Raw genomic sequence first — 22,361 nt, 5'->3', positions numbered from 1 at the left:
AGCTTCATGTTGGAGCTACTCAGCATGTGAGCAGGGGGTGGGGGAGTCTAGGAAGGAAGACTACACCAGAAGTCCAGTTCCCTGGTCTTCAAAGCCTTGCTATGTAGACCTAAGTATTCTGCCTTTCTTCAACGAAATGATCAGGGAGCTGCCACCAAGCCAAGCTGCCTGGTCCTGACGCCTCCTGGGGCCTGGGCATCACCCCTGCTCAGCAGGGCCTATCTGTCCAAACAGCTGCTTGACATCTTCTCTTAGACATCTCACAAGCATCTCACATTCATCACATCTAAAACTTCATTCTGGTCTTACTCCCTAAACCTGTTCTTCCCCCAAGCTTGTGCCTCCTGTCTCAGTAAATGGCATGGTCACTCACCCCATTACTCAAGCTGGGAACCCAAGTTTCATCTCCAATTCTTTCCTTTCCCCTACATCCAATCACCAGCAGATCCAAATGTATCTCAAATCCAGCTGCTTCTCCCTCCCGCCAGCCACCATAGTCCAGACCACCATCATCTCTTGAGTGAAGTATTCCAATAGTCTCCCAAATGACTTCCCTGCTTCTACTTTTACCCATATGGAAACCAGACGAGCCAGACAGATGCTCCAGAAAGGACGGTCAGACCATACCTCTCCGCATCTAAAATTCCCCAATGTTGCCTACTGTACTGAGAATTCTCTTCCACAGGGTACTATGTGATGAAGCCCCTGCCCGATTCCTCAACATTATCTCAAGCCCTCTTCTTCCTTCCTTGCCACGTTCCAGACACACTGGCCTTCTTCTGACTCTGAGAATATGTCAGGCTCTCTCCCACCTCAGGGCCTTTGCATGTGTTGTTCCCTCTGTCTAGAACACTTTTCCATGGCTCTTCAGGTTGGCTAACTCCTTTTCATTCATTAGTGCTCAGGCCAGAGGCCTCTCTAACATCTCACCTTGGAGCAAAGCCCTTCCACCTCGGATTTATTTCACATCATCCTGTTTATATATTTTATGGCATTTATCACACTGTAATCATTGATATGTTTCTCATCTATCTCTCACACCAGACTGTGAGCCCTGTGAGGGCAGGGGCCATGCCAGTCTCATATTCCCAGCAATTAGCACAGTGGCCAACATACTGTAGGTGACTACTTTAGTAGTCTGTTGCTGTGTAACAAACAGCGTGAATTTAGCAGCTTAGGACAACACAAATTTATTATCTCATAGTTTCTGGAGGTTATAAACTCAGGCATGACAAGGCTGGATTCTCTACTCAGGGTGTCACTGGGCTGAAATCAAGATGTCAGCCAGGACTGTAGCTCATACCTGGGACCCAGGGTCCTCTTCTAGCTTTACTAATTGTTGGCACAATTCATTTCCTGGAGTTGTAGGAGCGAAGTCCCGGTCTTCCTGCTAACTGTCAGCTGGGGCCACTCTCAGCAAGCAGAGGCCACCTGCAGTTCCCCGCCTTGTGGCCCCCACCGGCAGTTCACAGCATGGATGTTTGCTTTTTTTCAGACCTTGACAGCATATGTCTGCGGCTCACCTTTCTGCATCCGGCCAGAAGAAACTCTGCTTTTAAAAAGCTCATGTGATTAGGTCAGGCCCAAGTGATTGGGAACCTTTACTACATCAGCAAAGACCCTTCATAGTGGTAGGCAGGTTAGTGTTTGAATAACTAGAAGAAGTAAGTATATACCGGGGGCCAGGAGTCTTGGGGCTCCATCTTGGAATTCTGCCAACACAGTGATCAGTACATATTTGCTGAATGGAAAAAAAAATGGACCTCTTTCTGACCATCTATTTGTGTAAGCAGCCTATATGACTGGTCTAGGCCTATGTGACTCCATCTTTAGATATAAGGCAGGCAGTTAAAAAAAAAAAAAAGCCTAGTGGACAATACAGACAAAGGAAAAGACAGACACATTCAAGCTGGGAAACATGGGTTCAAGCCCCAGCTTTGCCACCATCTTGCAGTGAGAAATTTTGGGAACTTGGGTGATTCACTACTGCTTCTGACTCTCAATTCCTTCATCTTTCAAATGGACATAAAATACCTATGTCATGGAATGGAAAAGATTGAATCCATCTATCCATCCATCCATCCACCCATTCATCCATCTACCCACCTACCTATCCATACCTCTTCCTGTCTTTCCCTCTCTGTCTCTCCCTCCTTCCTCCCCTCCCTCTCCCATTGATACACCTGGCATAACATAGGAGCCCCAGTGGAAAGTAGAAGGATAGGACTGGATTTTCCAGCCATGCAACATTGAGGAGTTGGGTGAACAGGCATATCACCCACCGCTGGGCTGACGTATTGTAGGACTACGGAGTGTGCAGGTCTAGAGGAGAGCAGTTGAGTACCTAAGACTATGGAAACTCACTCCAGAAAGATTAAACAACCTTGAATATTCTTTTCAGAGAAAATACAATCACTTTAGGTAATACCTCAGCCTCATGCCTGAGCAGCCCTGGTCAGGAACACTCAGCAAACAACTCTGTTTTCTTTGATTCTCTGCATTAGTTCTCATGTTTAAACCAAATGGAATTTGACAACACAGACAAGCTTGCAGACACACCCCGTCCACTGGACTTAGCTAGAAACCTCCTTCAATGTAGGGGAAAATATTCCTTTCTTCAATGTCTAAGCACCTCAGGGAAGATATGGGGGAGTCAATGTGGCCACTGGGCGGCCTGGCATTAAAATCTGCCTCGCATTGGTGGTATTTTCTGTCACATCAGTTGAGTGTCAACTGGTGACAAGTTAATTCCTTCCCCGTATCTGAGTAGAGAACCCTCTCTCCACCTCCTGATCTCGTCAACAGGATCCTTCCATCAATTCCCCCGAGACCCAGGTCGGAACACTCTGCCAAGTCATATATGCAGGAAGCCTTGCCTTCACCATTAACTCTGCTGGAGATACTCTTTTTAATTTCCATTTGGCTTGGAACCCATGTAAATGCTGAGCCCTGATCTAATTTCTAATTCATTTCTGTCACCCCATCAAATTTACTGGGTGAGAAAGGGTTTAAAGAGTTGGGCTCATGAAGTTCCAATTCACCTTTCTTTCCCCAGATGAGAGAAACATGAGGCCTAGGATTTTTTTCCCCCTGGGTCTTATTTGGCTTTGAAATGATGTGGTTATTCACTCCTAGATGGCAGCGACCCCATTTTCAACCACAAGCACCACAAACACACCCTGGGACCATCCCTCAGTGTTGTGGGTCACAGTCAGTGCAGGAAATGGGGAGAGAATTAGGCCAGCCAGGGTGAGTCCCGGTGAGCTGTGGTGTATCCAAGTCATAGGCACCTGCAGGCTGAGTCAACCCATGTGAAGGCCTGAGCTCCTGCTGTCCTCCCCTACCCCTCCCCGACCTCCTGCCCCTGAGAGATGTCCTGCTGAGGGACATGTGGCTGCTCTAAGTGACTCACAAACTATCTGCCTCCTCTGCAGCTTTCCTGGCCACTGGCCCCTCCCCTCCCCCACTACTGGCCCGGTCCAGGGTGCCTGATGCAAGTTGCAAGGTCTCAAGATTCAGGGATGTCTCAAGGACAGCCTCCAAGTCCACCACCCAGGCACACAAAATCCATACCTCAACTGCCTGACTGTGTGCTTTTCTGAAAGGCCAATCAGCCCAGAAGGGCCTCCCTGAATCAGTGGGACTAAAAGTGCACGCATGGCCTGTGCCTTGTCGAGTTCTCCAACTGCCCACGATGAAGGGAAGCTGCACGGAGGAGTGGCTCATTCAGCCTGTGTGGACTGGCTGCTTTCTGAGATGTGGGAAAGCAGCCAGCATGAGAGGGGGAGGGGACAAGAGGGAGAAGTTTCCACCAAGGCTGTGTGAGATACACAGCTTCTCCAGAGAAGCTTCTACGTCTTACACTGGGAGCCAGCACGACATAGGCTGTGCTTAGAAAGCCCAGGACTGTATCTGGCCTGCCCACGTGGCTCGTTCGGCCCACCAGATGTAGAAGTGTGATCTCCAGCTTGAAACAAGCCGGCCGGTCTTGCAGGCTAGGAAGAGGTGGGGTCCCTTCTGGCTGAGCGGGGACTCCTTCTCTTGTTCACCGCAGACCCGCCAGTCCTCATTGCCTCACCTCTACCTTTCACCTTATCTATCTAGCCTCGGTAGGTAACTGAGTCTAGGACCCCTGAATATCACAAGGTTAAGGGCTCAGGCTCTGCAGCCAGATCCAACTCGGGCCCAAATGCTGTTTCTTCCATTCCTAGCTATGCAACTGGTAACTTTTCTGAGCCTCCGTGTTCTTGTCTGTGAAATGGGCTTGATAATAATAATAATACCCAGCTCACATGGTTGGTCGTAGGGTTAAATGAAGTAACACATCAAAGATGCTTGGAAAAAGGGAAAGTTCTTGTTAGTATTCACTTAGGCTAAGATTATATCAGCCTGGGGGTGGGTATAAATTAAATGCATGGGAAGACATTTATTCTGATGACAGAAATCCTGAATAGCTGTGTGCTCAGCCACACTCTGTCCAAGGAAGGGGGAAGATGCCTTCCCTATGACTTTGCAAACTCACTATTCCCATCTCTTTGTGCCCATTTTCGTTCAATCATCACATTCATTGTGGGGCACAAGGCACTGGGGGAGGCCTCCTGGGGAAGAGAGAAGAAGGAATCAAAGAAGAAGCCTCCATTCAGGGCTAAGTTACTTCCGAGTCTGCTTCCTCATCTGTAAGATGAAGAGAGATACCAGAAAAATTAAGACAGTGTGTAAAAGTGTGCAGCACAGTGCCTGGAACACAGTAGGTGCCCAATACATGATCGTTCTGACTCCTTCCCTAAAGTCTATTAGAAAGACACAAAAACAGAGGCAAGTTCTGTCTTTTTCTCCACTCTCAAATCCATTATCCAAATCCCATTCAACCTCCAAGGCCCAGCTCAAATGCCAGCTCTTCCAGGAAGTCCTCCCAGAATGACCTTGACCTCTCCCTGGGGCTCCTCAGCACTCTCTCCTGTCACCTGTGGCTGGTGGCACTTACCACCACATTGTGTGTAACGGCTATTTGTTTACGGTATATCATCTGCACTGGGCTGTGAGCTCTCTGGAAACAGAAACTGTTTCGACCCATTGTTGCATCACTGGTGCTGAGTGTGATGCCTGACACACGAGAACACACTCTGTGCATGTTTGCTGGATGAATGAGTGCAGACAGCAAAGCACTGGAGCAGGGTTGCTCTCTAGCTGTGTGCCACTGGGAAACTCACATACCCTCTCTGGATCTTTTGTCCCTCTAGTAAAGTGAGGGGCTTGCACTACATTTTAGGGTTGCCTGCTTCAAGTTGCCCAATGCCCCACTAGAGAAGCCCATCTAGCAAGGAGAGCAACCCACAAAGTGAGCTAGGTCACCCACCCTGTTCCTAGGTCGGGTGCTGAGTGGAGAACTACCTCCGGCAGGGCGGCAGGGGAAGGAATGGAAGTCACAGTATGGGGACCAGGGACGGGAAAACAAAGGGAGCCACATGTCTCGTTTGCCGGGCCCCGCCCTCTTTGGTTAGACTAAAATCAACGCCCTGCTTCAGCAGCACAGAATGAGTCAAGAGTCAGCCTTGGGGCTGTCTAGTAAACGTAGCCTTCCATTAGTGGTGGTTCGAATGAAACCTTCCTGCTCACTGATCTGACAAACCTGGGGTTGTTTTCTATTCCAGAGCTTCCCTCCCTACAATTCTACTTACATCTTGAACTCCCAAGGCATAGGCGTCTAAAAACAAGTAGAAATGAGGCATCACTACATCTCTACATCTCATCTCATCTCTGCATCTGTGCCAAAGGGGGGCTGTAGAGTCTGTCTACTTGACTAAAGCTTGTCAGAGGCAAGAGCCACACCTGGTTCACCCCTGCCTCCCCAGCAAAAAGCATGGAACCTGCTTCTCCATTTGTTGAATGAATGCATGTCAATGGCTGCAGAAACTCCAAAGGCACAAGTCCCTGTGGACCTGAGCAGATACGTGAGGCAGTCCCTGAAAAAAAAAAAAAAAAGAACTCGTTCCCAATTTAGGGCCCTTAGGTGTAGAGTAGAGCCCTGGTTAAAAAAAAAAAAAAAAAATTCTCTTCCCCCAATCACAATAAGAGCAAATTTCTAGTGATGTGCAGTGTAGGCAGGTCCATACCTGCTGTTGTCATCTGCACTGGCTTCTACTGCACCCCCCCCCACCCCGCCATGGTGTCTCCTGTAGAACCTTCCACCATGACATCAAACCGTAGCAGCACCAGCCTCCTGGGGGCTCTGAAGTACCACACAGGACATATCTGGACCGCAGCTGGGGTGGCCACAAGCTCTAACTCTTGTCCACACGCTCCCTTTTCTTTCCTGGTGTTGCTGGAGGACACCTGGGTTGCTGTGTGGTCTGGGGCTGCCTTTCAGAAAATCAGTCTCACTGGGAGGCATTCTGGACTCCAAAGACTTAATATCAGCAGCGGTTTTAAGTGTTTGGGAAAGCAGAGGGATGATCTCAGCTTGGCCGTAGTGCCTGCATTCACGGTACCTACCCCGTCAGTACCGGTCTGTCTTTACAAGCTGCTGAGCGAGATAGGCTGGACAAGGAGACCTCTCCTGTGGGCCACACTGCGGGCTGGGGTAGTGTGACCCTGGCCTTTCCCAGAGACAGCTGGACTCCCAGCTGCGGCAGCAGGGCCCCTCACCCGGGGGCAGAAGAGACTGCTCCTGATCTCCTCCCATACTCGCTCAGTGCTCCAACTCCAGGAAATTCTCCCTCAACAGATGGTCATACGGCTGACCGCTTGAAGAAGGCTTTCCTGTATTTGGTTCCTGCTGGCTCTGTTAATCAAATGCTGGTCATCTTGTCTCGCCTGTAAAGCAAAATGGTCCAAAGTCCCCCTGCTACAGACTGCTTACAGGGAGCTCCTGAGCTAAGGAGGGCATGTTCTTTGCCCTCCTGGGGGCTCTTCTTGGGAGGCAGGGAAATATGTTGGGGAGTTTCTGATTCCCTAAGTCAGCTTCCTTTATCAGCAAAGGGGCCCAGGACGAGTGATGTGCTACCCACACTACTGCGAGACTCAGGTAGACTTGGCAGAGTGGCATTGCTGGGACCCTGGCAGAGTGGCTGGTGAGGACAGAGAAGAAGATGGCAACAGGCAGAACCGGAGCTGGAGAAATTGACTGAGCTCTGGGGCTTGTCCAGGAGGCGGTGTCAGCAGGGGCTCGGCACATCCAGGCATCACTAAGGATGCTCAGTCCCCAGGTTAGGGGAAGACAGGTGGATCAGACTAGTGGAGCAGGGTCCCAGCCAGGGGGTACCAAGAGCAGGGGCAAGCCTCTCAAATAGGAGGGTTGGCCAGGCTAGATGGGAGCCAGAGCCCAGCTCAGGGGGTAAGGGCTCCATCCTAGGAGGGAACGGCAGACTGGTAGAGCACAGAGGCAGAAGGTCCAGTGTAGGACCAACTCAGAGGAAGTTAAGGAAGGCTGGGGTGTGGAGGGCAGCAGGTGCGGGGGACACCCCCAGCCTGCAGCAGCTCTGTTATGGCCATGCTGTCCACCATGGGAAGAAGACACTGCTGTTATTCTCCACAGAGTCAGCACTGGCTGGGCTATTAGCACATGGCCCTTTGATGTGCATCACAGAAAAGTATTCCCCCTCAGACTCCCAGTTTGAAAAGGCATTTCTGACACAGACTCACATCAGGATTCATGGCTTAGCGAACGGAGATCATGGGCTAGATTTAAACCCCCCACTTGCCCCTTGTCTGGGTGCCCTGGTCAAGGGCACAGCCCGCAAAACCACATGTGGTGGCTCTACAAGGATCATTCAGAAACAGACACAACTGAAATGGCCAGAAATATTTACCCGATTCCTTTCCACCACCATGGCCACTGGCTGAAGCACGTCCCAGTCCTAGGATCAGGGTTTGAGTCGGGCAGGGAGGGGTGGGCATTGATCAGGGCTTGAGTCGGGCAGGGAGGGGTGGGCATTCGCTACCCAGAGCAGCCAGGAGCTCACAAGTCATACGATTTCCGTGGGAGAGGGCTGGACAATGCCTGAGCACAGGAATCCGTATAGTCTGGCCAAGAGTAAGCCTCAGTCTGGGGGCGAATAGTGTGGCAGGCAGAGCAGCCCCAGGCAGCACGGGGTAAATGTGAGAGCCTCCAGGACCTCTGTAGAATTCAGTATGAGGCTGCCTCCATCTTGAGGTTCCTGGGTGCCTGCTGCCAGTCTTATGGGTGGGCTATTCTAGTCACACCAGTCAGAGGCATGGGGGTGGTGGTGACAAGAAGCCTTCAGCTGAGTGGGCCGACAGCCCATGTGCCTGGCTGTATAAACACCTTTAAGCTGCCTGAGCCTTGGTTGTAATTAGATTAGCTATATGGGATTCTTTAAGCTCCATAAAGCACAATACTGTCAGACCATTCTTTTCCTCTGCTTTTTTTATTTTTGCAATTATTCCAGCTGCATGCAAAGCTGTTGGTATTTTTACAGCTTGGAATGAGTATCTCTTGTGTAGGACAGCATCTTTGAAACACTAAACAATGATTAGGCAGCCTCTGGGCCAAGGGATGATGGGGTCTCCGCAGGGGGTGGAGGGGGACCCAGCAGCTGGCGACAAGCAATCTGGGAGTTCTGATTCTACTTCGTCACTACTCTGTGATTTTCTTACCACCGATTAAAAATAACAGTGACTCACAGTTGTGCAATGACTTGTCACTCATCACGATCGTGAAGGTGGCTCCAGGTAGTGGTGGAAGTGGCTCAGCCACTATCTGTGGGTCTTGTCCCTCCCCCCCACCGCCACTGCTCACAGAAGCCCAGTGTGATGGACCGAATCTGCACACCCCCCAGATCCATACGGTCAAGTCCTAATCCCCAACATTATAGTATTTGGAGGTGGGGCCTTTGCGAGGTAATCAGGGTTAGATAAGGTCATGAGTGTAGAGCCGCATGATGGGATTAGTGCCCCCTTATAAGAAAAGACGCCAGGACTTGCATTCTGTCCACACACAGGCATCAGGGAAAGGCCATGTGAGGACAAGCCAGAAGGCAGCCATCTATAAGCCAGGAAGCAGGCTTTCCTCAGACACTGAATCTGCCAGCACCTTGATCTTGAACTTCCAGCCTCCAGAACATGGGAAACAAGTGTCGCCCAGTCTATGGTATTTTGGTACAAAACACGGTACATGGTGTAAAAGCCACCCAAATGGAGTAAGACACCAGGTGCACCCGTGCGTGCACACATTGCTCACACACGTTCACAGCGCATCAGCGCACGTTCACCGGGTCACAGCCACTCACTCACACACGTGCGCACATAGACACGCCAGGTTCTCTCTGTTTCAAATGAAATAGGAAGCTGCCCCTCTCACGAGATGACCTGAGCACGGCTCTTCAGTTTCCTCTCAGTCCCGACACAAGCCTAGCCGCCTCCATGAAACACGTCTCCTTCCTACTGAACCCGGGCAAAGCTCCAGCTGAGGAGACAGCCACTCCCTTCTCTTAAGTTCCTTCTTCGCCTCTTTTGCTGGCCCTGTTGCCCAATGCCATTCTCTCTCCAGAGAATGAGGCCAAAATTCCATTAATTCTTTTGGAGTCTGAGATCCACAGTGCATGAGAGGCAGCCTGTTTAATGGTCGAGGGAGTCAGCTCAGAAGCCAGACAGCCTGGGTTCAAATCCTATGTCTGTGTGACTTTGGACAAGTTCCTTAGCTCCTCTGTGCCTATTTCCTTATTATATAGAATGATATCGTAATGGTTCTTACCATTATCATACAGCACTGATTAATTTATTAAAAAAATCCTTAGAAAAGGCTCTGGCACATGTTAAGTGCTCACTGTGCTGGTGCTGCCTGATTCGGACTTCATCTACCCAGAAGGCACTGGGAGTCATTCTGGTCAGAGGCCCAGGCCTGGAGAAGTGAGGGTCAAAGCCCAGCCCTGGGCAGAGGCAGCCCACTGAGCGGTGGTCTAGCCGGGGGCATGGAACACAGCCTGAGGAACCACTCATGTCCACACCTGCCAGCTGCCCTTCACTGAGGTAGATCCAGGACCTGTACCTGGGAGGGGTCTGGGGGAGGCTAATCCATGCGAGACTCTGGGACACAGGTCTACCATTTTATTTAGCGTGGGGGCTAGGGGGTCATCCTGGATTTGATCTACCCTCCGCAAGAAGTAATGGGGTGGGCTGCTGTCGGGGGAAAATCAGACACGAAGGAACCTATGTCCACATAGCTGAGCACAAGACCAGCTCCTGGTGCCAGTTCTCATGCTGTTCCCGCCCCACATGGGGGCCTTACCTCCATGATGGTCTTTCTCTCCAAGAGTGGACTCATAGGCTCCCTTCTGATTAGGAGGCTGTCCAAAGCTTATTTCTAAATTAAATAGTCTCACTCCTCCAAAAAATAAAAGAAAAGCCCCCGGCCTCCTAGCAGTGTGACGAGTAGAGAGACACGGGTTCCAGGACCAGGGGATCTGGGTTTGAATCCCCATCTAACCATGGCTTGGCTATGACCTTGGGCCGTGGTCACTTTTTATTTTCATCTGAGACTTAGCTTCCTCCTCTACGGAAACAGAGATGGTAACCACACCTACTTCCCTAAGGGATTGTGAATGTCCTTTTGTAACCAGTTTTATTGAGTGACTACTATGTGCTGAGCACTGGGCTAGTTGGTGGGACACTGAGATGAGTGGCACCCTGTCTAACACTGGTCACCCTGGCTAACCTGTGCTAAATTTCTCACTCTAATTTCGTGAGTAAATAGCCAGTAAAAATAGTATGTGAGGGAGGCAGTCAGAGCCTGTGTGAGTGCTAAGGCGAACTTCCTGATCCAGCTGGCAGGCAGAGTGCAGAGTGATGGAGGGCTTTCTGGAAGCGCTACCACCTGAACGGTCCCTGAAGCTTCATTTGGGTGAAGGGGGTGGGCTGTGGGAGGACAGTCATTCTCAGAAGAGGGCTAAGCAGGGCAAATGGCCCAGAGCACCATAACAAAACCAAACCTGCCTGGCCTTGGCTGGGCTTCCACAGCCATATAGAGTGCAGACAGCAGGAAGACTGAACATGGGGCCACGTAGGGACACAGCATGGGGTGGAGGAGAGAGCCCTCATGAGAGTCAGAGGACCCGAGGTCCTACCTTAGCTCTGTCACCCACATACTATAGGGCCCTGGCAAGTCTCTGTCCTACACAGGTCCTCAGTTTCCTCCCCAGAGCCAGGTGGGGTTTGCCTGGTCTTCTGTCTGTCTCTCCAAAAGCATGGTGGGGGAGGGACAGCCCCATTTACCCTGTCTGTGGAGGCTGCCTGGTTCCATGACTCATGCTGCCAACATTTGTTGAAGATTTCGAGCAAACGTGACTAGTGAGAAGGCTGCATCCATGAGCGAAAGGTATGCATCACCCAGGAGAGAGACCATCCAGCTTCAAGAGTGTGAGGTTCTGGCAACTGGCCATTCTGTTGTTGGAGGGCAAAAGAGGACACACATCAAGCTGGGTGAGGTTGGCCAAGTCCCTGCCAACCAAGAGCAGACTGAGACCTCCAGGGAATGGTATTCTTTTTTTTTTTTTTTTAATATTTATTTTGAGAGAGAGAGAGAGAGAGCGAGAGAGAGAGAGCGCCAGCATGAATGGGGAAGGGGCAGAGAGAGAGAGAGACACAGAATCTGAAGCCGGCTGGCTCCCGGCTCTGAGCTGTCAGCATACAGCCCAATGCAGGGCTCAAACCCACAAACCATGAGATCATGACCTGAGCCGAAGTCGGATGTTTAGCTGACTGAGCCACCCTGGCACCTCAGGGAATGGTATTCTTAAAAGAATATTTGATATTGCCATTGCTTTGATATGCTTTTAGTCACAACAGTCAGATTCATTTTAAAATTTCAAATAGCATGAAAAGAAGGGTGTATGATTTTTAAGTTTATCAAAAGAGGACACGAGTTAAAAAAGGAAATACAGAAAGTGCAGAAAAGGAAATGGTTTTGGAAGTGGACGTGGCTGGATTGTGGAATATGGTGACTCTGGGACAGCCGGTGAGGGGACCTGAAAAGGCTCATGTTCATTGAGCACCTGTCCTGTGCCAGGCACTGGAATACCTGTGTCACATGAATAAGCTCACAATGGGGGAGAGGCAAATGCTTAGCTGTGTGCTAAAGTACTAGCACAAAGTAGTGGCCATCAAAAACCTGTTGGGGGAATGAATGAATGAATGAATGAATGAATGAGTGAATGAATGAAGTGAACGAACAAACAGGTGAATGCCAAGAATCAAAGGCAGGGATGATTCTATCAGTTGCAAATGCTGGTGCTTCCCTCCCTCTGGAGGTCCATAAAGGTTAAATCATTCAGTCCCAGATAAAGACATTGGCCTGTTGGGATTCACTAAGAGCATGGTAATTAAAACCAGGAGGCTCACAGCCGTGTTCCCACCATTTCTTGAGATAACAGGATGAGGAGCCAGGGAGGGGAGACATTATCTCAGAGCTACAGGGCAGGTAGGGCATGGCCTACCCTGGCAGGAATGCCTGCAGACATTGGGTAACATTGAAGGGAGGAGGCTTGGGGTCAGCCATCTGACTCTGTGCATAGGACCTGAGTTCAGGCCACGTTGGGGGTAACAGCAAGAGAAGCTCTGCATCCTGCCCGCCATTCACGTCATCTCCCTGGGATGCAGCAGGGAGGTCCCAAAGGCCCCACCGGGGGAAGAAACACTCCACCCAGCAGTGCCTGCTGCCTGAGGCTTGCTCTGGGGGAGCTTAAATGCCTGTCGTCCCAAGGTCCTCAGCTGCAGTACAGATGAGGGACAACAGTTAGAACAGTGATTCCCAGAGAATGTCCCACTGCATGAGAATGCTCTGGAAAGTTTACTAAAATGCAGATTCCGAGCCTTGCCCCAGACCTACAGAATCAAAATGCACTGATTCATTCAATCACTATCTAGTACATCCCTACAAGTACCAGGCACTACTCTGGGCACTGGAGACAGAGCAATGAACGAACCCCAAGTCCCTGTCTTCATGGAACTTACAGACGGGTGGAGTGAAAATGTACAAATAAATAAAGGAAGGTAACCAAGTGAGTACAGTATAACAGATGTAGTAATAGGTGCTGTGGAAGAAAAGAAGCGAGGAAGGGATGAGGAGTGACAGGGGTAAGGGCTGCCACTTTAACCAGGGTGCTATTTTAAAGATTTGAGCAAAGTCCTAAAGAGGCAAAAGAAGAAGCTGTGGGGCAGTAAAGGCCTTCCAAGTGAAGGGAGCTGCAAGTGCAAATGTCCTGAGGCAAGAATGCGCCTGGCACGAATCTCTGTATTTTTCATCAAGCTCAAACGCTCAAGTCTGAGACCACATTAGTAGAATGACCACATCCTACACAGGAGCTGCCCCCTGAAAGAGTGGAGCTTGTTTGGGATATTGCTAAGGAGGCAGAAAAACAGAGACTCAGACTCTCATACAAGGACCATCTGCAGAGCCTCCAGCCCTTGGCTTCTGAGGGAGAGAGCTAAAGATTTAGAGAGGCTTGGATGAAGAAGGCGGTCACTGACGGTCCCTTTCCTGTGTTTGTGGAAACACAAGCCTGACCCCAAACAAAAATGCCTTCAGACTCTCAACTATAGAGAACAAACTGAGGGTTGCTGGAGGGGAGGTGGGGGCGGGGGGATGGGCTAGACGGGTGATGGGCATTAAGGAGGGCACTTGTTGGGATGAGCCCTGGGTGGTATATGTAAGCGATGAATCACTAAATTCTACTCTTGAAACCAATTTTTAAAAAAAGGCAAAAGAAATGCCTGTGGAGGAGGGGTTTGGGGGACACGAGGTACCAGCACACACACAACGCGTGACACTGCCTGGGGAGATGTCCAGAAGGCTCTATACTCCCGCTTCATTTAGAGTTGCAAACACAGATGCCCCTTCCATCATGCCTTATCGCATTCAAGCCTCTGAACAACCCCTGAGGTAGGAATTCCACGTCCCAGTTTTACAGATAAGAAAAATAGGGTTCACAGAGGTCAAGAGCACGTAGCCAGGAAGAAGCTAGAAAGAGCTGGAACTGAAAAGCTGGCCGAAGGCCCATTTCTGCGTTCTTCCCACCAGAGCATACTGTTTCAGGAGGGAGAGAAAAGCAAGAGTTGCCTTTAAGTAGTGGTTACACATCAGCTGTTATTATTACTGTTGTTGAAGTTGTTGTTATTGTCATTTAGACTCACCCTGGGGGCACCCTTCACACCTTGCAGCTTACATGGCCCTTTCACTGCCATTACCTCACTGTCACTCACTTCCATTGTCATTATCCTTGGTGACTATGGGGCAGGCAGGGCAGGGCCTGAAATCCCCACAGGGCACATAAAACCAAGGCAAGGACCCACGGCCAGGAAGTGGCAGACCTGAGATCAGAAACAGGAGTCCTATTAGGTTTCATATCCTTTTATTTATTTGCAGGACTCTCTGATGTCAGGGGCTAGATTCCCGTCATGCCCTTGGCCCAGGCTGGGTGCCCCATAAACATCTGTGGAACTGTACTGACTTGGCCTGACATGAAATAAACATCTCGCTCTGTGCTGAGCGAGATGATGCCCAAGAGAAGCAGGCCCCAAATGGAGCCTGAGCAGGAGGATATCATCCTAGCCACCTTCCCCCAAGTCGGGCTGGTCTGGTCTGAAGGGTCCTTAAGCCCTTTGCTAAGCATGATGGCTCACCTCTTTCAAGGGCCACAGTCTCCAGGGTTTTTTCTGCCCTTCTTGAGAGCTCAGCTCAGACTGGTCTTGAGGAGACCCATTCCGGATCGCCTCCCTGCCCCATTCTACACAGGGCAACCCCAGCTGCCACCAGTCCCCTTCCCAACATGCCCCCACCCACCCAAGGTCTTGTAAAAGCTATAAGATACTGAGACTGAGCACTATTACTCTGCCAGCCTCCTGGCACCCCTTCTTGTACCCCTCATTGCCTCCAGCTATCTCCCTATTCACCCATCTGCTTCTCCTGAGTGGTACAGAGATGGGCCCTTTCTTCCCAGAGGCAGCCCTCACTTCTGTGCCCGGGATCCCCTCCTCTCCTCCCCCTTCAGAGGCCTTGGCCTCAAAGGCCACAGGCAACCCCCCCTCCCCAGACCAATGGAATTACCAGAGCCAAGAGATGGCCACCCAGATTGTGTAAAAGCTCCCCGAGCAATTCTAATGTGCAGTCAGGGTCTTGAGAACAACCTGCCTTTCAAAAAAAGAAATACAATACAATACAATACAATACAATACAATACAATACAATACAATACAATACCATACCATACAATACCATACCATACAACATAGTGCAATACAACTGAATAACATAAACCAGACTATAATAGAAAATATCACCGTGCTTCACACATTAGAAGGCTAACTATTGTTTCTTAAAAGTTTTGTTTCAATAGCGTGTGCTATTGTATGAGTGTGAGTACGTGTGTCATCCTGGGTCATGATGTGCACGTATTTCTTACTATAGATTATGGTTAAAATTTGTGTAAGCGTGTGTAAGTGTGTGTGAGTGAGAAACATTGCTCCAGAATCATTAGAATCTGATTCTCTCTTGCAGCCAAAATCCCTGACAGAGAAAAGCTACCTCCCTGTCTGCTCTTCATCTTTAAATGGCTTCCATAGCCCCCATCCCCAATACTTCCCTAAAGCTTCCTGCTGCACCTTCCAAATACGGAGGCTTCTTCCCAGACTCTGCGTGCTCCCACCTGTCTGTGGGTTCATTCAAATAAATGACTCTCACTTCTGGAATTCTCTCTGTCCAAGGAATCCGTCATCCTCCAGATTTCTCCTGCCCTTTCCCGTTCCGTCTCTCACCAGCTAACCCTCTTCCTCCTGACTCTTTAATGTCTCATGCTCAGTATTCTCTCAAACTTCTATTTTTATTCTTCCCTCTTTTCTTTGCCACCATCTCCTCCCAGGCAGTGGCTTCAATTATTCTGTGCATAAGACTCCAAATTCACGTTCCCACGGTTCCCTCTCTGGAGCTCCAGCTGTGTAGTTGGCGAGCTATGTGGCAGTCTCCTGGGAATGCGGGGGCGGGGTGGGTAGGGGTAAACACTGATGGCCTTCAATTTGGTCATTCGCTTGACTGTGTCAGGCAGGTGAAGCAAACGGGGATGATTATTATTCCTATTTTACAAAGGAAGAAATGAAGATTCTGAGACATCATGGTCACTCATCCAATGGTGGAGAGGACCCTACGGCCCATGTCTCGAGACTTCAGAGTTCTTTCCCTTCACATCATGGACTGGAACTCATGTGTACAAGAGCAAAGCTACATCTTACTCATTAAACCAGAGGTTCTCAACCAGAGCTATGCAACACAGCCATTAAGAATGCTTTTTACTTTTTTATTTTTATTTTAAATGTTTATTTACTTAGAGACAGAGCGTGTGTGCACATAGCAGGGGAGGGGCAGAGAGAGAGACAGAGAGAGAATCCCAAGCAGGCTCTGTTCTGTCAGCACAAAGCCAGACTCGGGGCTTGAACTCATGAACTATATCATGATCTGAACTGAACCCAAGAGTCAGATGCTTAACTGAGCCACCCAGGCATCCCAAGAATGCTTTTCAAAACAGAGATGGCCAGATTCCACCTCAAACTTACTGAATTAGAATCTTCTGAGAGAGATGTTTGTTTTAGCCTTTATATTTTGAAGTAATTACAGATAACACAGGAAAGTACACAGAAATGTACAGGGAGGTTCCACACACCTTCACCCGGCCTCCTGCAACGTTAATATCTTACACAACTACAGTCCAATATCACACTGTGATATGATGTTGCCCCCATCCACGGAGCTTTTCAGATCTCTCCAGTAAGATGTGTACCCATTTGGGTGTGGGTATGTAGTTCTGTGCAGTTTTGTCACATGTAGCTTTGGGTAACTACCACCACAGTCATGATTCTTAACTTTCCCATCAGCATAATACTCCCTAGAGCTCAGGGTTTGAAAGCTTCCATCCTTGAAGAACCCCACCACTCCTCCTCTTCCCTCTCCTGGGAAGGCACCATCATCCTCAGAGCCACCCTGGCTTGAAACTGAGCCATAATTCACTAGCCCTCCTTTGGTTCATCTGCCCATAGCCTATTAGTCAAGAGATCCGGAAGATGCTTCCTTCATAATATCTCTCTGGCCAGTATCTTGCCTTTGATCCTCATACCCACCTCTATAGCACAACAGAGCCTCAGGATGCCTCGTGACTGGGGGATGTCCTCACCCTTGAAAGGATGGCTCATTCATCCCTTACCTTCTCACATGTAAGAGGAGAGGGGCCAGCAGGCCTGGGTGCAGCAAGGTAGGGTGCACGGGTGGGCTAGTCAAGCTGTTCTCCCCTTGCTCAGGCATCCATTCCATGGACACAGGCCAGATAATAGCAAGTAGCCGTGAGAAGCAGAGGCTGGGCCCCTTCCTGTCTCCTGCATTAACAATCACCTTTAAAACTATGCTGCCTGTTTGCTACCACTCTCTGATGTCTTTTCCTCCCTTTACAACCACGGAACAATTAGAGTCAAGTGATCCATAAGCACTGCCCTTCAGAAAGCTCTAAAATCCGCTTCACAGCGCTGCTCTACACTTCTTACTACCTGGTGATAAAATGAAAAAGAAAATTTGCTTATTGAGATTAAATATATTTCAATTATCTGATATGTTTCAGCTTTAATTGATAACAAAACACAAATTGCCCATCTGAATTTCTCATTATAGCAACGATTCACTGGAAAATTTACTATCTGACACCAGAGAAAGCACTAAAGATAACACAGGCTCAGTGACTCTCTGATCCCGTGCCCTAGCAGTCTAGTATTTAGTATCGTGCATTATCCAAAGCACATCCATATTAATCATCCTATCAAGAGCACTGGTTTTAAAACCATCTCAGTACCTGGTCTCTAAGTTTGGAAAATGTTATGGGGTGGTTGGTATATGTAGGTATCAGAGGCCCCAGAATGTGCCCCAAGGGAAAGAGGTAGCTGGTAGCATGGCTAGAGAAGGGGAGAGAGAAGGGGTAAGGGCTTCAACAAGTGTTTGTGGGCCACCCGAGGCTTTGCGGAGGCCGGATGGAACAGGGAGCAGGGCATCCAGCAAAGAGGACAGACTTTTTACAGCTCTGTTGCTGCCACCGTGTTACACGCCCGCTACCAGCCCCACCATCGAGACCACTGCAAACCAGCACCACACCCAGCACCATCAACACCTCTGCTATCATCACCACCACTGCTAAGACAACACCAACAATCTTCCAGGAAGAGGCCAAGGGATACCACAAACTGGAATGATGCTTCACAGAAAAGAGTCACTGTGCACGTGGTGCAATGTTCACTGTGCATGTGGTGGGGGTGGGGGTCAGGGCTCTTTATCCTACACTGCACTAGAATGTTAGAGGAGAGAGTGGACAGCCAATGAGGAAAAGCTTAGGGACCAGGCCCCTTCAAGATGCAGAGAGGGTACACCTATGGAGTGAACCTTCCAGAGCCGTGGCCATCAAGAATCTCTCATCTCTGAAGCAACATCTCATTGAAGGAGCAGTCGTAGAGAGCCTTAAAAAATGAGAACTGCCCCCCCCAACAGAGGCTCAACCCTCTGCTGAGATGTCAGGCACAGAGCAGGGTACAGGGCTCAAGGGAGTTTAGGCACTCACCGTTGCTGCTGTTGTCATCCACCAGGATGATCTCCTTGAGCAGGTGTGGAGGTGTGCGTTCAATGGCTGAGTGGATGGAGCGCAGTAGCACTGAGAGTGCTTCGTTGACGAAGATGAACACGATGCTCACCTCTGGCAGGCTATCGGGGAAGGAGAGGTTGCGGCACCTACAAAGAAGAAAAGCCAGGCTCTTGGATCTGTCCGTGACTCAGATGCGGGGCACCCCAGGTACTGACCGACCCCATGTCTTGGCTCCAGCTTTGCTGGAGGGCTCAGGAATCCAGATTCTTCCCAGGGCCTCTTCTTTGATACTTAAGACAAGCCCTAAATATATAACAGACTCACAACCATTAAAATGGATTTGTACCACAACAGAGTCTGGATTTGTCAATAATCATCCCAGCTGAATAGTTGTGCCGTAAACACCCAGTGTAGTACCTGGAACACAGCAGGTAGTCACCGAGTGTTTGTTAGAAGAATGGCTCAATCTTTCTAAACCCAATAGGATAGAAAAGGCAACCAACGGAAAGTCTTTGTTTTTTCAAAATGGCAGCCAACATCTAGGTAAGAGCAGACCTTAGATGATCTTCTTTGGGAGAAAAAGATGTGCCCTTCCAGTGACTTCTGCCAGAATCCACTCTGTCTCACTGCAGAAGGCATACTGCCTGGGCCTCTCCTACCTCTCATTCATCACCAGGAACCAGACTCCAGACCAGGTTGAAGCTACAGTCAGAGTCTCTACACAAATGAGGGACAGAATGACAGGTCTCGTCTCATTTCACAGAGGAGGTCACTAAGGCTCAGAGAGATTGAGTCCCCACCGTGAATCAGCTGCCAAGATAGAATCACACTATGGTCTTCTGACATCTATACCTGGTTTTTCCCTCAGGGAAAGATGGTTGCTGGAGAGACTACCTCTAACTGTCTCATTTCCCCCCCTAGTTGTCCTGAAACCCTGAAGTCATTTGGAGGTCTCTTTCCCAAACGACTTGGAGCATAATCTTAAAAGTCTACATGCTATTCCCAGTAGGGAGAGGAACACACAAGTACTGTAAGCATCACCTTTATGGGCAAGAAACCATGGTGGGTGCCATGCTCGGGCTGAAACGAAACATTATTCCAGAAGGCAGGAATCCTGTCTTCAGGACAGTTGAACAAAAGGAAAGAGCAGCAATTATAGGCCCTGGGCTCAGAGAGGAGGCTGTCTACTCCCACCACCTGCCACTGGAGGCTCCAGGAGTTCAGGGCTGGTGACCATGGTGTATGGCTCCAAAGTGGGAGGTGCAACCAGGTTAGAACATGCAATAATGAGCATAATGGTACAGAGCTTCTGCTTGTTGGCAATTAAAGTGCTGCAGGATAGGAATGGGCCTGTTCTTCCTTAATGAGGAAGGCTGCAGGATAACCAGGGCTGAGCAATTTGGAGAAATCACCGTGGGGCCCCAGCCTGCTTAAGAGCAGGAGATTAATAAACTAAAATCACCGTCTCTATGGTTACCAGAAATTTACAGAAACTTCTCCATTCTATTTCCAGCTCTCCTTCTCTCTCACCAAAGAGAGGTGGGGGAAGGAAAAGAGTTGAGCCTCTTCCCAAATCTGTTTCATACTTACAATTTATTTTATTTTATTTTATTTTATCTTATTTTATTTATTTTTTAATTTACATCCAAGTTAGTTAGCATATAGTGCAATAATGATTTCAGGAGTTAGATTCCAGCGAGTCATCCCCCATGTATAACACCCAGTGCCCAACCCAACAAGTGTCTTCCTTGATGCCCTTTAACCCATTTGGACCCTCCCCCTCCCCCACCCCCCTCCAGCAACCCTCAGTGTGTTCTCTGTATTTAAGAGGCTCTTATGTTTTGTCCCCATCTTTGTGTCTATGTTATTTTCATACTTAAAATGTTAATAAAACCACCAGGTTGACAGACTTGCATCGTAGAAGGCATTCATTCTTGTATTTAATGGAATAAATATTTATTGAGCTTCTTCCCTGAAGCAGGTAGTCTTGTAGGCAATAAGGGCACAGCAGGACAAGGACAAAGTACCTGTCCTCACGGCACTTACACTTTGACAGGGGAAACAGGTCAACATGGAAGCAAACAAATGATATACTTTCATATAAGTACTGAGATGAAAAGTAAAGCAGGGTAAGAGGACAGCGTGATGCCTTGGCAGCTGTTCCAGAAGGAGTCGTCAGAAGAGGGCTCTGGGAGGAGGACAGATTTAGTTACACTCTTAAATGGTATGAAAAAGCAAGTCGTGCAAAGGCCTGGTGGGGCTGAGGGAATAGTGCTGTGACCGGAGAAAAGCAACTGGCTCATGGAAGTGCAGTGAAGGGATGAAGGGGGTGGGGAGGTAGAGGGAGGGACTTTAATGAAGGACAAAGACTGGAAGGCCTCCTTAAGCTCATCAAGACCCTTTCCAAAAAAATTTTTTCTTGTTGTGAAAATGATTTTTCGAACAGCCATCAGAAAGTTTGTGGCCAAAAGTCCATTCCTCTAGCTAGTGTTCTTTTTTTTTTTTCAGTGTTTATTTATTTACTTTGAGAGAGAGAGAAGGAGGGTACACGCATGCGTGTGGGGGAGGGGCAGAGAAAGAGGGAGAGAGAGGATCCAAAGCAGGCTCCATACCCAGCACAGAGTCCAACGCAGCGCTCGATCTCACAACCGCGAGATCATGACCAGAGCTGAAACCAAGAGTTGGATGCTCAACTGACGGAGCCACCCAGGCGTCCCTGGCTAGAGCCTATTTATATCGATCAAGACCAGCAGCTGACCTTTCCGTAGGCATGAAAACTCACAAAAGCATCAAGATGCAACCCACTCGCTGACTGCATTTAAAAAATAATACAATACATGGCCAAAGTGCTGGCACGTGACTTTGTATCATTGGTTTTTTATGAAGTGCAGTGCACAGCTCCCAGTAAGGTGGGTACAGGGGTACATGTTGGCAATCCTTCCCACTAACCCCACCAGCCGTGCAGACTGTGACCCTGTGTCTGGTAGCACTTCTCCAGAGGGTTCCTCAGAGCCCCACTAACCAGAGATCCAGGTGGTTCGTAGGGGTTTTCCTGAGCCGCGGGTTAACAACCCTCTACTCCCTTCCCTTCTTCCCTTCCCCATTTACCCCCTCCCAAGGAGACCAAGTTGAATTTCTCCCAGTGTCGGCCAGGCCCACTAGACGGTTTGAACCCCCAGGGCTATGGGTCAACTCCTGATGGCCTTTCCGTCAGCAGAATGGAAATGTTTTCTTTTACAAGCTAAACTCTGATCACCATTTCCACGTGAAAGACTCCTTTGAACATAAGGTTTTTCTACACAGGCCCTTCTGAATGGAACACCTAGTGCAATACATCATAATGGTGTGTGTTTTTATTGTCTGCCTCCCCCACTATAACCAAGCCCCCCAAGAACCAGGGCTGTATTTTGCTGCTGAGCTATCTTCTACCCTTAAACCAGAGTCTGCCCACACAGTAGGTTTTTGGAATTAAACAGAGCTAACAGGGCTGTTTATTTTATAGAAGGCTGACATTTTATATGCATGCCACTGACCCCAGTGGGTTCCTTTTTTTCTGCAAACCTCCTCCCTGGGTCAGAAGAGTCAGGGCCTCTCTCCACCAGCGGGGTCCTTCCTCCCCCGAACTTATGGCCCCAGTTCCTCACATTCTGTCTCCAGCAGTTCTAAGTTTCTTTGTACTGTAATTAAGTGATCCCTCCAGGCCAAACGTCCTGACCTCCTTAAATCCTTCCTCCTTTTCTCTCTTGG

General features: G+C 49.2%; 1 protein-coding gene across 5 annotated transcripts in view; it reads right to left on the bottom strand.

Moving 5' to 3' along the window:
* The window catches only part of GALNT18 (polypeptide N-acetylgalactosaminyltransferase 18), a 351,336-nt gene that overhangs the window by 139,363 nt on the left and 189,612 nt on the right, over positions 1–22,361 (bottom strand). For all 5 annotated transcript variants that reach the window (XM_053203481.1, XM_015068718.3, XM_053203484.1 and 2 more), the window contains one exon: positions 18,594–18,760. In XM_053203481.1, the coding sequence (XP_053059456.1) occupies positions 18,594–18,760 (167 nt within the window). The remainder of the gene's footprint in view (positions 1–18,593; positions 18,761–22,361) is intronic.

This window comes from Acinonyx jubatus, chromosome D1 (assembly GCF_027475565.1).
Source record: "Acinonyx jubatus isolate Ajub_Pintada_27869175 chromosome D1, VMU_Ajub_asm_v1.0, whole genome shotgun sequence".
Lineage (NCBI taxonomy): Eukaryota > Metazoa > Chordata > Mammalia > Carnivora > Felidae > Acinonyx > Acinonyx jubatus.
Note: the sequence above shows the minus strand (reverse complement) of the source record. Positions and strands in the feature narration are given on the sequence as shown.